The sequence below is a fragment of the Bos taurus genome, chromosome 13 (genome assembly GCF_002263795.3).
Source record: "Bos taurus isolate L1 Dominette 01449 registration number 42190680 breed Hereford chromosome 13, ARS-UCD2.0, whole genome shotgun sequence".
In the NCBI taxonomy this organism is placed as follows: domain Eukaryota; kingdom Metazoa; phylum Chordata; class Mammalia; order Artiodactyla; family Bovidae; genus Bos; species Bos taurus.
Window position 1 is genome coordinate 42808921 of NC_037340.1, and position 15414 is coordinate 42824334.

The 15414-nt window shown below is 57.5% G+C and overlaps 2 protein-coding genes across 5 annotated transcripts in view; one reads left to right on the forward strand and one right to left on the reverse strand.

Annotated features, from left to right (window-relative positions):
* Positions 1–2168, forward strand: part of PYGB (glycogen phosphorylase B) — a 35583-nt gene extending 33415 nt beyond the window's left edge. The window contains 1 exon segment of the mRNA NM_001035270.2: positions 879–2168. Coding sequence (NP_001030347.1) covers positions 879–1031 — 153 coding nt within the window. The 3' untranslated portion in view covers positions 1032–2168.
* Positions 2169–4297: 2129 nt separating this feature from the next.
* The window catches only part of ABHD12 (abhydrolase domain containing 12, lysophospholipase), a 59936-nt gene continuing 48819 nt past the window's right edge, over positions 4298–15414 (reverse strand). For all 4 annotated transcript variants that reach the window (XM_059892786.1, XM_059892787.1, NM_001078116.1 and 1 more), the window contains 9 exon segments: positions 14554–14584; positions 13159–13204; positions 10896–11025; positions 10046–10083; positions 9520–9599; positions 8302–8384; positions 6630–6708; positions 5875–6002; positions 4298–4935 (listed from right to left, as the gene is read on the reverse strand). In XM_059892786.1, coding sequence (XP_059748769.1) covers positions 4896–4935; positions 5875–6002; positions 6630–6708; positions 8302–8384; positions 9520–9599; positions 10046–10083; positions 10896–11025; positions 13159–13204; positions 14554–14584 — 655 coding nt within the window. In that variant the 3' untranslated portion in view covers positions 4298–4895.

Sequence of the window (15414 nt, forward strand, 5' to 3'; positions counted from 1 at the left end):
GCCTGGGCGCTGCCACAGAGCCGGTGGACGGGGCAGAGGTGATGCCTCCCAGAGGTGCTGCCACGCCCTGGCCCACGGTCTGATCGCCTACGTGCAGTGAGGAAGGCAGGGATGACGCAGGGCATGAGGCCCAAGGCAGGAGACGGGGCTTGTGGGCAGTGAAGACCTTTGTGCTTAAAGGGAGGTGAATGGTTTCTAGGGCAGTGGACACGTTGCCAGTGAGCAGAGTGAGGGCCTGCAGCTCTAGAGCGGGCATGCTGGAGCTGGCTCTCCACTCCTGGCCCCAGGTCCCGCCTCTGTGTGACCTGCAGAAAGCGGGCACAGCCAGGGGGGCCTCCCAGGAAGACTCAGCTCCTGAGCTCGGGGAGGTGATGGGGTGTCATAGTCCGTGCACCTGGCCAGGGATGGCCGCAGGAGGGGACACTGGCGATGGGGGTGTGGCTGGGTAGTCACTGCCCAGATCTGTTAAAGCAGGTTCTTGGACACGGCCCGAGGGGCTTGTATCTAACCATCACCCTCAACTCAGGAAACAGCTCCTGAAGTCTCCTCCTGAGACAGGACAGGAGGGAGCCTGGGAGGCCAGGTGACCCCGGGCTCAAGGAAGTACCCTGGCTTCCCTTCCAGGAGCACCCTCCTGGCGCTGGATGCAGTCTAGGGGTGAATCCCCTCCTGGCAGGGTGTCTGTGCATCGTGTGCACTGTGCCCTGGCAGGACCCCTCGGGCTCCAGACCCTGTCTGCTCACCTGGAAGCTTCCTGGTGGGTTGGCCCCCTTCCCAGTGAGCTCTGAGCTTTGAGGGCCTGCCTTCTGTCAGGCTGCCCAGGGCTAAGCACATCTGGGAACAGACCAAGGTCACTAAGTGTCTGCCTCCCTCTGCAGAACCCCAAGGAGTGGACCAAGAAGGTCATCAGGAACATCGCCTGCTCGGGCAAGTTCTCCAGTGACCGGACCATCACGGAGTACGCCCACGACATCTGGGGTGCGGAGCCCCCTGCCCTGCAGACCCCACCGCCCAGCCTCCCCAGGGACTAGGCCCTGGTCTCGGGACCAGCTTTCATCCCCTTGCTGACTCTGCCCGTTGTTTCCAAGCATTTTCCTAGTTCCCTGCTTCTTTCAGTGCCGCTTCCAGGAGGGCTGGGGGAATCGTGGTGGTGGCTTTGAGGGGCTGGGGTGTGGAGATGCCCCCTCATTGCCTGCCGGAGAGCAGGTCCCAAGCACTGACAGGGCTCGCCCCCCCACACCCCCCCGCCCCCCAAGATGCCCACTCAGCTTCCCCACGGCCTCGTACAAACCTGTGTGAGCTCGTATTCAGTTTTGACCCTCTGCATTCTGGGGTCCAATCAGGTAGCCGTGACAAAGCTTGGGCAAGTGTGTTTCTGCAGCATGCAGGCTGGCCATCCAGTCTCTCCCAGCCCAGCTCTGCCTCCTGGCCATGCTGGCAGGGTCCAGTGTGCCGAGCCGAGTCCTCATAACTGCCATGTGGGCACCCGACCTGGGGTTTCCAGATTGAGAAGATAGCAGGGCCCCAGGGGAACCGAGGGTGATACTGGGGAGGACGCCTGTGTCCAGCACCAAGGGCTTCGGTTAGGACAGGCTGGCTGGTGCAGAATTGGTTTGATTTTGCTTTTTTGAAGATTTTTCACAAGAAAATGAAACTAGCTGAGGTCTTTCCTTGTTTTAGCAACGGAAAGTAGTACTTCTGAAGTTTATGCCAGGGGAGGCAATGCTGGGGTTTCACTTGGGGTCCCCACCTAGCTGGGTGAGGCTGCATGCCCAGCCCTCTGCGAGGCCTGCACCCTCCCTGTGCCTGTCAGGCAAGAGGCAGCAGGAAAACCTGGTCTGGAAAAGGACTGGTGGGCCCAGAGGGGAGCCCACCCTCCATTCTACCCAGACGGCAGGCTGGCACCAGGGATGGTGGCTGAGTGGTGGGAAGGACGAAGCCAGGGAGCAGGTGTGAGCTCGGGGTGGAAGCTTCCGGAGGCTCTACAGCCTCACATGCAGGACCTGGGTGGCTCGGGGCTCTGCTCTCACCCCACCAGAGCTGGGGGGTCTGCGGTCACGCCCCAAGCACCCATTGCTGCCCGCCTTTTAGGCCAAGCGTGACCGTCACCGTGCCCTTCGCTGTCACTGCCTCGTGTAAGAAAGCGATTAAATCTGCTTGTGCTCAGATGCTCTGGCCTCTGTGTGTCTCTGTACCCAGGGCGCTGCATGTCCCAGCTGGGATACACTATGGCCCACCACTCTGGGACTGGGGACAGGACGTTCTCTCACCCAGCTGCTGTGGGACTCAGAGCCCTGGGAGCCTGAGTCATCAAACCCAGCACTGGGAAAACACCAGCTGGGTGTTGGCGTTTTGGGTGTGAATTGTACTCTTCTTGTGTACCTGTCTTTTGCCACCCACTCCTGGTCCTGGGAAGTGGAACTCCTGGGCACCAAATCATTCCCCTCCCCAAACTGTATGGCTGCAAGTTAAATCAAAAACCCAGCGAGATGTGAACTCAGGGCTCAGTGTTACCCAGAGAACCCAAGTGTTGGGGGAGGGGCACCTGGTCTCAGGTCTGGGGCACCTCCCAGGACACTCGCTTCCATAGGCTGTGACCACAGATCAACGGTGGGCATCTCGAGCTGTTCCTGACCAGACTGACTCTGTGACTCAACAAAAGGTCAGTCCCACTCCACAGTTTCAGCTGAGCTTCTTGGACTGAGGTAATAAGCGGAGACACCCCTAAGCAGAGACATGTAGACCTAATTACCTGAAAGGTGTCAAGGGCGGGAGCTACTTGCTCAGCAACCTTGTTATGCTTTATCTTCAGGCTGTCAGACACCTGTAAAAAATACTAACAGCTTGTATTTTTACTTTATATCCTACTTTATCCTCCCCACCTACCCCCCACCATAAAATCTGAGGCAACTTACACAGACAAAAGATAAAGAAAAACAGGTCTGAAGACTTGAGCCCAGGCAGGGCAGGTGAAGTGTAGATGGTCTCAAATGGCCTCGCTGGTCAGGACGAGCAGGGGACGTGGCTCTGGGCTGCGGGGCTGCCAGGAGCCCCAGTGACAAAGCCCAAGAGGCCCCAGGGGGCTGGCCACACAGGCTTTGTGCTTTAGTTACATGAAGGCAGTTGTCAGGTCAGGATGGGCGTCCCAGAAAGCCAAGGGGATGTGAAGCTGAGGCCCAGGTGGCTGAGAATTGCAATGGGCAGCTCTAAGGTGTTTCGAAGAGGGTGTAATCTCCTGTTTCTGGGCCTCCAGCCAGTTCACAGCTGCTCACAGGCCAAGGGCAGTGAGTAAGAGAAGGCAAATAAGCTCCTCCCCACCCCGGGGAATTTCTGCACTGACTCCAAAGTGTCAGAGCCTAAGGATCTAGAGGAGGAAGTCCTGCCTTTAGGAGAGGGTGAAAGTTACTCAGTCGTGTCTGACTCTTTGCAACCCCATGGACTATACAGTCCATGGAATTCTTCAGGCCAGAATACTGGAGTGGGTAGCCTTTCCCTCCTCCAGGGGATCTTCCCAACCAGGATCGAACCCAGGTCTCCCGCATTGCAGGCGGATTCTCTACCAGCTAAGCCACAAGGGAAGCCCAAGAATACTGGAGTGGGTAGCCTATCCCTTCTCCAGTGGATCTTCCCAACTCAGGAATTGAACCAGGGTCTCCTGCATTTCAGACAGATTGTTTACCAACTGAGCTACCAGGGAAGCCCAAGGAGAGAGTTGGGTAAACCAAGTCCTCCGCCTGAGACCAGCCCTGTACTGTACGGCATGCAGCCCCCTTAGAAAGCCACACACCATCTCTCTCTGGGGGTGTGAGAGGGGGGCGGTGAGTGGGCACTGGCGTTGTGTGTGGGAGGTGGGCTTGGCCGAATGCCACGACCAGTGAGTGAACGAGCTGACACTCCCAGGGCAGAATGGGAGTCCCTGGACTCCAGCAGCCTGAGTCCTTCCACGAGTGACCAGGGCTCGTCCCAGGTCTCTGAGTGAAACCCCACCACCCATCTATCAACACAGCAACATTCAATGAGCTTGTTAACCGTAAGGTTGAAAGGCTCACCCACAAAGACCTGGTTTTAGGAAAATGCCATCTGCCCCACCAGAGTAGACAACCTCCCCATGAACACGCCTCCTCCGACACAACACCCCTCCCCGCGGGACCTCGGTGTCTGTAGGAGCAGGAAGAAAGCCCACAATCCTTGGCCTTATAGAGCCACCTCCTCCTCACATACGGTCGGGTTCTGAGAGTGGCCTGGGGCTGTAGGCACAGCCTGGACACCACTGGAGGCAGCACTGAGAAAACAGACAGACCACCACCACGATTTTATTCTTAAATAAATGCTCAGTCTAAGGTCTGGTTAGGCAGACAAGTGGGTGGACATCAGAGGAAGGCAGATCGCTGGCCCCTCCCCGGTGGGGAGCAGCGGGGCAGCCCAGGGAGGCAGGGACACCGAGGAAGGCAAGCAGGGCGGGCAGGGCAGGAGGGGCTGGTGGAGCCATGAGCGTCCATCTGGGGGGAACAGAAAGAACCCATGTTCGCCCACATTCTCAAGGGTGGTGCCAGAAAGCTCAGCGTGGTCCCAAGACCCCTCACCTCCTGTCCCAGGCTCCCCGTGCCTGGCTCAGGAGGTATGGGATTGACTAGCCGATGGCCAGAAAGTTCTGTCACTGTCTTCCCAACAAGCCCTCGGGTTGAGGGGCAGCACGAGGTGGAGAGGGCCACATGCCGCCTCCGCGTGGTCCACAGAGACCCCCTGCTCCCCGCCACCCAGGGCGGTGCCTCAGGTCTGCCAGGGCCTCCCCTGGAATCTGTGTTCCCTCTCCGGGCGCATCTCCGGGGGGCCGGGCTGGCAGGAGGAAAGGGGGACGAGGGCAGAGGCCTTCATGCTCCCGGGTGGCGAGCAACTCAGTGCTGGCGTCCCGGTTCCGACTTCCCCAGGAACTCCCTGGAGCAGAGGAGGACACCTGTCAGCCAAACCCCTCCAGGCCAGATCGGAGACCCCACCTCCCACGGTCCTCCCACAGCCCACCCGGGAGGCTGTAATGGAGCCCCGAGGACCACACTCTGCCTCGAACACCCTGCGAGGCAAATGGGCAGGGCGCCAAGGGCAGCGCCAAGTCCCGACACGGAGTGAGGGCAGGCCACTGCACCCTGGCACTGGAGGGTTCTCAGATCACATGTTTTGTGATGTGTGCCTTTTACAAGGAAAACCACGGTCCCAGAGCAATGCCATGCTCCTACCATCCCCTCAGCAACACACATTCCATGCACCAAGAAACGTCAAAAACACAGAGCTCTGCCTCTGGGACTTTGAGGGCCTCACATACCAAGTGGAGTTCCCCAGCACACATTTCTCCGAGGGCTGATTCCAGCAGCCGGGGCTCAGCAGAGGCCCTGCAGTTGGGACGTGGCGGCGGCCTGCACCTCCGAGTGGGAGGCAGGGAGTGTCTGGTCCATCCAAACCCTTCCCTCTGCCACCCGGGCACCCTCGTTCCCAGGCTTGTAACAGGTGGCCGGGCTGCAGCCCACGTGCCGGCCCAGGAGTCTGGCCAGCGCAGTGCAGCCAGGGGCACGGCCTCCCTCCCTGAGGCAGCTGGGGACCAACAGGCTTTGGGGGAGCTGGCCCAGACCTGCATCACCCCTACCATATACACCCCGTGCAGGGGCAGAGACCTGACGGGCCTGTGGGAGGGGACGGGGGCCTGAGGACAGTAGCCGTGGCGTCCTCACTGCTCGACCACACGCGGGGCCACAGCCCGGCAGGCCACATGTGCTGACACCGGACCCCCCTGACCAGCCTGACACGGCTATCCCAGCTGCGGCCGCAGGGGCTCGCCCAGCTCCCGCATGCCATCCTGCATGGTGGGTGATAGTAGTGCCTCACCTCAGGATCCGCGGGAGCTCGGGGCTCTTGTAGATGTACTTGTGCCTGTAGCCAAGGTCCGAGTGGAAGGGGATGAACTGAACCTTAAAGTCCCGGAAGCTGCGTGACGGTGCGGCGATGTTGTAGAGCTGGGGGAGGGAGAGGAGGCTTGGTGCCCGGGGCCTGGGGTGACCTGCCTCAGCCACAGGACCCTCGGGCCACCCCTCGAGACCCTCTCTGTCCTCACCCTGTCTCGAGACCAGCCTTCCTCAGGGGCCCTCAGCACCCTCAGGCCACCTGCCCTGGGATGCCACATGGCCTGAGTGCCCAGGGCAGCCTGTTGGCTCTGTCCCAGGGCTGGGTGGGCCGTATGCCTAGGTCAAGGTCCATCTACAAGCTGGCTTGGGGTCTGTGGCACCGCAGCCCCCTCCTTCCAGCCCAGGATGGCCAGGTCCTAGGCCCAGACGTGTTCGGAGGTGGCCTGGGCCCCCTGCCCTTTAGCCTGCCCCTGCCCCTCACCACCGCCACAGTCAGAGGGTGCTCCCTCCCACCCTACTCCCACCTACAGATCTGAGAGCAAAGGCAGATGCGGCAAAAGCAGATGCAGAGGCCCCACAGTGAGAGGATGTGCTCAGACGTCAGCCCAGAGGCAAGAGAACGCGTGAGAGCTGTGAACCGCCAACCTCCACTGCCTTCTCCCTCACAAGGGGCCCGGCCCGCAGCGGGACCCTCTTCCACACCTGCCTGGCCTGAACACGAGTCTGCCCGACGCCCACCTTTCTGCCGAGCTGGAAGGGCACGACCGGGTCGTCCTCGGCATGCAGGATGAGCAGGGAGCAGGAGATGTGCTTCACACTGCAGGAGGCGGAGGGAGAAAGGCACTGGATGGCCAGGACAGGCTGGGCCTCCCGGGCTCCCGGGCTGCCAGCAGCAGGGGCCAGTGAGGGAGCCCTGCACTGCAGCGTGGAGCGCCTCAAACTGCCAGGCGCTTTTAATACAAAGCCAGCAGCTGATTTCTTAGATGTTTCCATCAGTATCTGTTTTAGGTGACAAGTTTCAATCAAATCTAGAGCTCACTTCATTCACCAAATCGGGTCCCTGAATATTACCTGGAAATTTAAAAACAAAACAAAACAACTTTGCCAGTACACTATTCTTAAAAAGTTACAAAACAATATTTACAAACTGAGTAATAGGTGGGCCAGGAAACTTACTGCAAATGAACATTACTGGACATCAGCTGGCAAAAGAGCCACCCTCTAATTTCTCTTCTGTGTATATGACATTTAATTCCTGAATGTTTCAAATAAATGAACATTCTCAAGATGGTCACTGAATCCAAACCCCTCAGCAAACCGCCAACGGAAGGACAGGCTGCAGGACTGATGGGCCCTGGACGCTCCTAGCTGCCCCTCACTGAGGCCGCACGGGGAGCTGGTGGATGCAGCACACGCCTGCTTCTGGCGACCTCATGCTGAACTGAGGCTTTGCGTAGGCAGCCCCAGGGCAAGCCTGGCACCTGGCAGGACTAGGCCTGGGTGTGCGCCCAGCCATCTGGCAGGCTGCACTGCTGCTAGTGGCACACAGATCACCCACTCACCACATTCTACTCCCAGGGTGAAGTGCTTGCTGGTGTACAGGACAGTTTGACATTCGACATCTTTTCATAACTTCCACCCACCAAGCTGGTCCTTCACTTCTCCAACTCTCGAGGCCTAGCTCACATGCTGGCACCTTGGCAAGTATTTGGGAACAGACCTTCCCACCATGCAGGGGCTCCTGACTTCCAGGGGGTGAGGGACAGCCAGTCCCCCAACACTCACACTGGCTCAGCTGGGGGGCAGCCACAGGGTGACTTTCTCACTATCGTCATTTTTAGAGAAAATCCAGTTTATTCAGGTAATTCTTCTTTTAAAAATGTAGATTTTTAAATGCTAACTGAATATTCAGATAAAAAATTTTTTTAGAATAAATTAAAGTCCATGAAATAAAGATATCACAAAGATAATGTTAATTGAACTTGAACGTTGTTCAAAGAAAGAGTCCTTAAATAGAATATGTAACTTCTGGTTCACCTAATATATATATTTTTAGTATTAACCTTCAGAACATCTTTCCATAACCAAACACAAATCAAATGGCTAAGGCAAAGTCATTTTTTGAACAACAGTTACTATTGCTGCTTTAACACCTGTTCAAGAGTTCTGGTTTTGACAAATAATTTTCAAGTAAAACAGTTCTATGGACCAAAAGATATGGTGTTTCCCTATTTCTTTAACTCTACAGTCTTTCCACCTTCCTTCTTCCCTTCCTCTACCTTTATAGAGATGTGTTGCTTAGAAAAGACCCTTACATGTCCAGAATCCCACCCTCCTTGGTTAACATGACTCAAGACGCTTATTCTGAGGGTTCTTCGGGTTCTTCTAAATTCTCTCCCACAGTACTCACTTTTCATCATTTGCAAACTGAATTCCACTGCTTGTGATGGGATCAAGGAAGAACCAGTCAAACCCAGGGAAATATCGATAGATCTGGAGGTTAACATGTAGACAACAAGGAGAGAATCAATCACTACACCCCCATGGGGGGGTCACCCCTGCTTCCAATCAGGTGGCCCCAGAGCCGGGGGGGGATGGGTAGTAATATACCCCCATAGGGGCCGGGGTCACCTCTGCTTCCAATCAGGCTGACTGGTGGCCCCAGAGCTGGGGGGATGGGCAGAACTATACCCCTGTGGGGCCAGGGTCAGGCCTGCTTCCAATCAGGCTGACTGGTGGCCCCAGAGCTGGGGAGGGATGGGCAGAACTATACCCCTGTGGGGCCAGGGTCAGGCCTGCTTCCAATCAGGCTGACTGGTGGGCCCAGAGCTGGTGGGCGGGGTGGGGCGGGCGGTGGGCAGCAGTCCTGCTATCCCTCCCACCACCCTCAGACTCCCTTTTCAAGAGGCCCCAGACTGGCTGCGGGGGATTGCCCACAAACAGGACTCCCACACCCAAGACTCAGAGACCAGGCTTCCCACACAGAACAGGCCACAACCCCCAAGAAAACAGAGGACCATGTGATTCGGGAGAAGAGCAATATCAAAGAACACCCAACAAAGGATTCTTCTGTCTGTACCAGGCAGCATGAGGTCAGGCAGGCCGACACAGCACCACTGGACACACAGAAGCAGTGGGAGGAGGAGGAGGAAGCAACAGGACACAGAGGGGCCCCCTCTGGGCCCAGCCTGTAAACGGAGGGTCTCAGGCCTTGAGGCCAGCCAGTGAGGACCCAACAGCACGGGGTTCCCACCAAGGGTTCCCTGGGGTGCCCACCAGCTCCACTCCCAGCCCGCACCGGGCCCCAGGGGCAGCAATGCCAGATGGGCAACCTGTGCCATGAGGCAAGGCCTCCTATGGGTCTAGCCGCCCTCAGACAACCTGACTGTAACCATACCCTTCTACCTGGCACGAAGCTATAAATATCCTGAGTGGCTCTGCAGTCAGGCCAGTGCCCAGAATTAAATGAGAATTAACTTTCATAACATCTGTATTTATTAGAATACTTAAATAATTTTTATGACATTTTAATTTACTTATATGCATATTACTCATAGTCATTTTCATATGTTATAGCTATTATTTCCATTATATACATAAGTCTGTCTTTAATAAGCTCTGTACTTGCCACTGAGAACGGATGGCTCTTGGCTTCTTCACGGATATTAGTGAATGGAGATTCCAAGATGAGGGCATCTGGAGGAGTCTCTAGATAAATAAGACCAACAGGGAGCTGGGAGGTGAGCAATAAGCCCCAGTGGGACACTCCTCACGCCACCACCCCCTTGACAGGACCATGGACCCCAGGTGCCCACCTGGCTGGCCCTGCCCCTCAGGTCCTCCCCTGGGGTCATGTGAGGGAAGTAGTCTCAAGGGGACCCTGAGAACCATGTCTGCCGAGGCTGCCTGTTTGGAGCCCAGCCCCTGTCAAGGCACCGCCAGTTGCCAGAGAATCTGGGGAACAGGGTTGGGCCCTCGGGGGTTTGCTCAGGCCCCCATTTCAACGCCCAGCTCTTGTCTCACCACCCCGCTCATCCACCACCACCCACTTCACAAGAAACTGGCAGGGCCTGGAGCACAGCCGGTGCCTGAAGAGCCCTCCTGCATGGGAGCCGGGCCATACCTGTGGCGTAGGACCCCACGCAAATGCCTACCTCGCTCACAGAGGCGCCGCACCAGGTTTGTGGCCACTCTGGAAAGAGGGAAAAGTTCAGTTGGATCATGACAAAAACTTGCAGACGAGACTGTTCCTGGGGAAGCTAGGACTATCGCGGTGACGGGTGGGGTTTTGGGTGGGGTTGCACAGGGGCCCAGCAGCCAGCCCCTCCAACAGGGACTCTGTGATGGGACCTCCACGATCCCAAGGCACATGCTGCGCCTCACCTGGAAGGGCCCTTGTGGGCTGCAGAGCAACGCCCCAGCTCACACCCGGTCCTACAGACACAGATGGGAGGGGCCCCTGAAGGGGGCAGCACCTGGACTCTGCCCGGCCTAGGCCTCCTGCCTTGCTAGGACCAAGCTGGGCAGGTCCAGGCAGACACCCAGGGTGGGAAGGCCTGCTCCCCTCTGGCCAGGGCTCACTCTCACCCAGGAGGGCCAGTCCCAGACACTGCCCAGCCTGCAGACAATGTGTCCAAAGGAAAAGCAGCAGGAAAATGGAGGTGCTGAAGATCTGGGGCGCCTTTACACCGGCCACATGGAACATCAGAGCGCTTCCTCTTTCAGCAGATGGAACAAGGGAACCCCAACTGCTGCCTCCCCAAGTTTTTAAGTAATGACACCACGTGTGAGGCAAAAGGCCTGTGCTCCTGGATGCGCTGCATAGCACAGCCACGCTCAGCGAGGCCTGGGGAGCCCAAGTGCCCTGCACTGTGGGGCTCCATCCCCGGCCCCCACCAGGGCAGTAATGGAGGCTCTAGGACGCTGGGGGCCCCTCAGGCAGCCTGGGCTGCAGAGTCACCCGTGAAGACCTGCTCCCACAAACGCCATGCTGGGAACTCTCACCCGGTGCCAAGAGAATGGCCCCAAATATACACAGGGTTGTCTCCACTTCGCACTTTGATCCAGTCAAAAACATGGAGTGCATCATACGTCATGCCCCGCTCCGACGGCGTTCCTACTGAGTCACCCCAACCTGGGAAAGCAGCATCAAAGAGGACATCACGGGACTGCAAGGGGCAAGCCCCGCTCCGCCCCCGTCTCAGCAGAAGGCCCAGGCCATCTGGGGCCTCAAGTCTTGGCCAGGCCAGCTTGTATTCTCCCAACTCCTCAGCTGTCGCAATCTCTGAACCCAACCACCACCCTCACCTGAGTCTCAAAGAGCAGAAGCAGACAGGGTGGTCGGACCAGCAGACCCCTGGCACTGGCACCTGGGGCTTGGCCAGGCTCAGCTATTGATAGTCCAGCCCGCCCCAGCCTTGAGCCCAGCCCCGGCTCTGTGGCCCAGCTGTGAAGAGGCTTCAGGATGAGCAGATTCCAGGCTCAAGGCAACGCTGACCCACAAAGGAAGGGGCTCCTAGCATCCTGTTTGCATTACAGAGGAAAGCCAACTAAACTCTGACCTCCCACAGGTCCTTCCCTCCAGATTCTGGAAAAGTCAAATGTGACTGTCCTTTCCAGCAGCTCAGCAGTGAGTCATCATCAAATGATCTGAAAATACCACAAGGCTCATAGAGAGCAAGTCCTGCAACACAAGCAAAACCTAGAGGCAGGGGCACCACAGGCCACCTCCCCGGGGCGTCCCAGACCCAGATTAGCGGAAGAAGCCAGGGCCAGGAACAAGGCCAGAGGGCGGGCTCAGGGCACCAGCGAGGGCAGGGACAGAGACAGGGAGAAACACAAGAGAGACGGAGACGGGGAGACAAATGAGAGAACGAGACGGGGACAAGGAGCCACAGGCAGAACTTTGGTCTCTTGTACAGCTTAGAAAGGAAGAGACTCAACAGGAAGTGAAAAGAGGAAGTGTTAGATGGGATCTTATTTCTGTTAGAAGCACAGGAAGGTGAATAAGGGAGAGGGCTGCCCCCTCACTGCCCTGAGGTTCCAGCTGCAGGGGCAGGAGGGAAAGATGAGCCTCCTTTCGGAGTTTCTTCAACCCAGCACCTTCCTCCTAACAGAACACTCTTTCACAAAAGAACCAACCTGCACCCTAGGCTGGTGGAATAATGGCACTCAAAGACGTGCACGTCCACACCTGGAAACCCGTACCTCTGGAACCTCACACGGCAAGGGCAGTGAAGGGTGCAGAAGGAAAGAGGCTGCCAAGCAGGGGACCCCGAGACAGGACAGTGTCCTGGTCAGCATGAGCCTCAGGCAATCCCGGGTCTTTATGAGCAGAAGGGACAGAGTCAGGGCCAGAGTAATGCAGACGCGAGGGGCCACAGGCAAGGAACCAGCGTGGCCTGGAGAAGCTGCAAGAGGCTAGGAACCTGACTCTCCTGGAGCCTCCATCGTGTCCACACCTTGACTCATCCCAGTGACTAAAGACTTGGAACCTTGACCACCAGTGCTTCAAGATAGTTCATCCGTGCTGTTCTGAGACATTACATTTGTGGCCAGTGCTTCAAGACAGTTCATCCGTGCTGTTCTGAGACATTACATTTGTGGCCAGTGCTTCAAGATAGCTCATCCGTGCTGTTCTGAGACATTACATTTGTGGCAGCCATGGCAGCATCAAGAGGAGACTCTCCCAACGTGCACACCCAGGCGATGCCAACAGCTGCTGGTTCTGTGGGTGTGAAGCCCCGCCTCCCCCCAGCCAGGGTGAGCTGGACAAGAGGCCTCAGCCCTACGTCCTGTCCAGGCGAGGGCTGTCTGAGGCACACATCGCCGCCACTCTGCTCCCCGCTGACACAAAGCATCTTCCTCACGCAGCAAACTGCGGGAGGCAAGGAGAAACACAGAGGGACGAGAAGAGGAGTCCCTCTTTCCTGTCTCCGTAACTTCAACAAGACAAGCTCTGCTGAGCACGAAACAGGCCCAATACCCAGCTGTGGGGAAAGTCTGAGTCCCACAAAGAGGAGACAGCACCTTTGACACGTGAAAGCGGCCGGCAGAGGGTGTGTGCCGGGGTTCCAGGCGCCCATGCCTACTATCTAGGGGAGGATGCACGAAGGACTCACAGCCAAGAACCTGGACCCTCCACTACCTCCACACACTGACAATCTCACAAGGACCACAGGTCACGGCAGAGCCACCAGCATTTCAGAGTCACACATGGCCACCCCACACCAACCTCAAACAGGCGGGGTGAGCAAGGAACCCTCACCTCTGTAGTCAAAGGTGACCACGTGGTAGCCGAGGGAACTCAGCACCTGGAAGTGAAAAGCAAAAACTGAACAATGCGGCTCTGACTAACCCACCCGCCTCGCTCGAGGGAACTCAGTGAAGGCCATCACCTCACTGCCCCATCCTGCCACTGTGGGACACTCAGGAAGGCGGAGGCCAGCCTGAGCAGCACCTGTGCCCTCTGAGGTGCTTGCAGGCTGATGGCTGTCCAGGGGTTGCCAGGGGTTCTGACCACCCAGAGACCCAGGAGGAAGGACCCTGCAGTGTGGACTCCACACCTGGTGACCTTTAATGCAACCCAGCACTGTTCAGATTTAAGCTTCCATTGAATTTTTCTCACTTAGAAGAAAAAAGTCTCTCAGGATTAGGTGACTGCTTGCATGAAGTCACTATTCACTGTCCCACCCAAGCCCTGGCTGGGTGTGCTCAGAGCCACGAGGAAGCTGCCACAGACACCAGTGTCACCAACCTGAGGTGCGCTCCCGTCCCCGAGAAGAGAGCTTGGCCAGGGACTCCCAGCCCCCACAGGACCTGCACCCTCTGGAGCCATAGCTGTTCAGTCACCCACCCCACCCCCGCCTGGATCCAAGTCGCTCCAGGGAACCAGCCCTCCAACAGCCCAGAGCTGTCCACAGGGTGCTGGACAGACAGCAGTGCCCACATGTCTGACTTGTTCCTCCGGCCCTGTTCCCAAACACAGATCCACCCGAGAGGAGGGCGACAGGTGTGGTGGCCCCAGACGCTGCATCAGCAGCACGTGTCAGCTCGAAGACCCACACACCCTCTGATGACAGCCACATGGCGGAGAGGGTTTGCATCTCCCCTGGGATCCCGCACCCAGACACCTGCTTCCACCACATTGGCTGGGAACCTGCATCAATGGTGCCCTGCGCTTGGTGGACACGAGAAACCCCAGTGCTGGCAGAACTCCTGAGCCACAGCCCAGAGGACAGTGTAGCTCTCGGGCCCCTCAGTGTTCTCCCGTCATTTCCTATGTGAGTAAGTAACTTTACAAACAATTGCAAATCACTTTACGTTAACTTGTTAATTTCTGGCATAGGAGCCACAAAGTCCATTCATCCTGATCTTGGAAACTATCCCCAGAGGCAGCAAAATGGGAAACACTCCATGAGGAGATGTCCGTAAAAGGCAAGATGAAAAAGACCGACAACGATTAAGTCAGATTATTAGGGGGAACTCCGTTCTGTTCATGACTCCTGGAAAGAACAGCCAGAGGCAGTAGGCGAGCAACGCTCTCTGTCCACACAGTGAGGGTGGGCACTGCCCCGTCCATCTGTCCACTGCATGGCCTCTGCTGTGTGCCATAGCTAAGGGCACTGCTCTCCATCAGACGCCGTGAGCCGACCTCACCTACCTTGTAAAGCTCCACCCGGTGGTCGCCGCCTCTAGATCGTCAGGGAAAGGAAACAAGAACAGCTGTTAGTGCATCTTCTCAGAAAGGAGGCCCGGGATGAACACTACAGCATCCGGGCACTTAGAGCCTGGTCCCCAAATCCATGTGGGAGGGTGACGGACAGGTCACCTCCTCCTCTGGGCACCTATGTGGCTCCCCGCTGGTCTCCACAGTGTGGTGCCAGGCAAGGGACCATCTGAGCACCGTGGGGATGTTTCTTAATTATTACCTCATCTCTGGTTTGACTAAGGTGGCAGAACCTAGGAAACACAAAGGCCCCTCGACTCCCCAGTGTCCAGGACCACAGGTGAACAGAAGGGACGCCCATCCTCGCTGGCACATACACCACGGGGACAGGCCACAGGCACCTCCTGCCTCAACCTCCTCAGCCACAGAGCCACCGCCAACCTTCAGGGTGCTCCTCCGTGGCTGTTCACACCCCCACCACCTGGTCATCTGGCTCTTCCCCACCTGCTCCGGACAGTCTGCTGCTGTGCCTCCTACCATGCCATCCTTCCACACACATGTGCCCGTGGGAAGACGCTGGGTCAGAGCCGCCATCGTGATCCAACAGCTGCAGAGAACCTCCCAGGCCCTCACCGGCCGCCTCATGCCCACCCCTCTCCGGGCGAGGCCTGTCTGCCTCTGCCTCCCACTTCCTGCCCAGATGCTGTCCGGCTGTTCCCTGCAGACACCCTGAGGGGGACAGGGCTGCCTGATGAGTGGGAAGCGCATCAGTGGGCAGGCTCTCCCTCGACAGACTTCTCCGCTCTCTCCCTTCCTCATAATGAGCATTTGGGCCATTTTGGGTGTGTGTGTCCA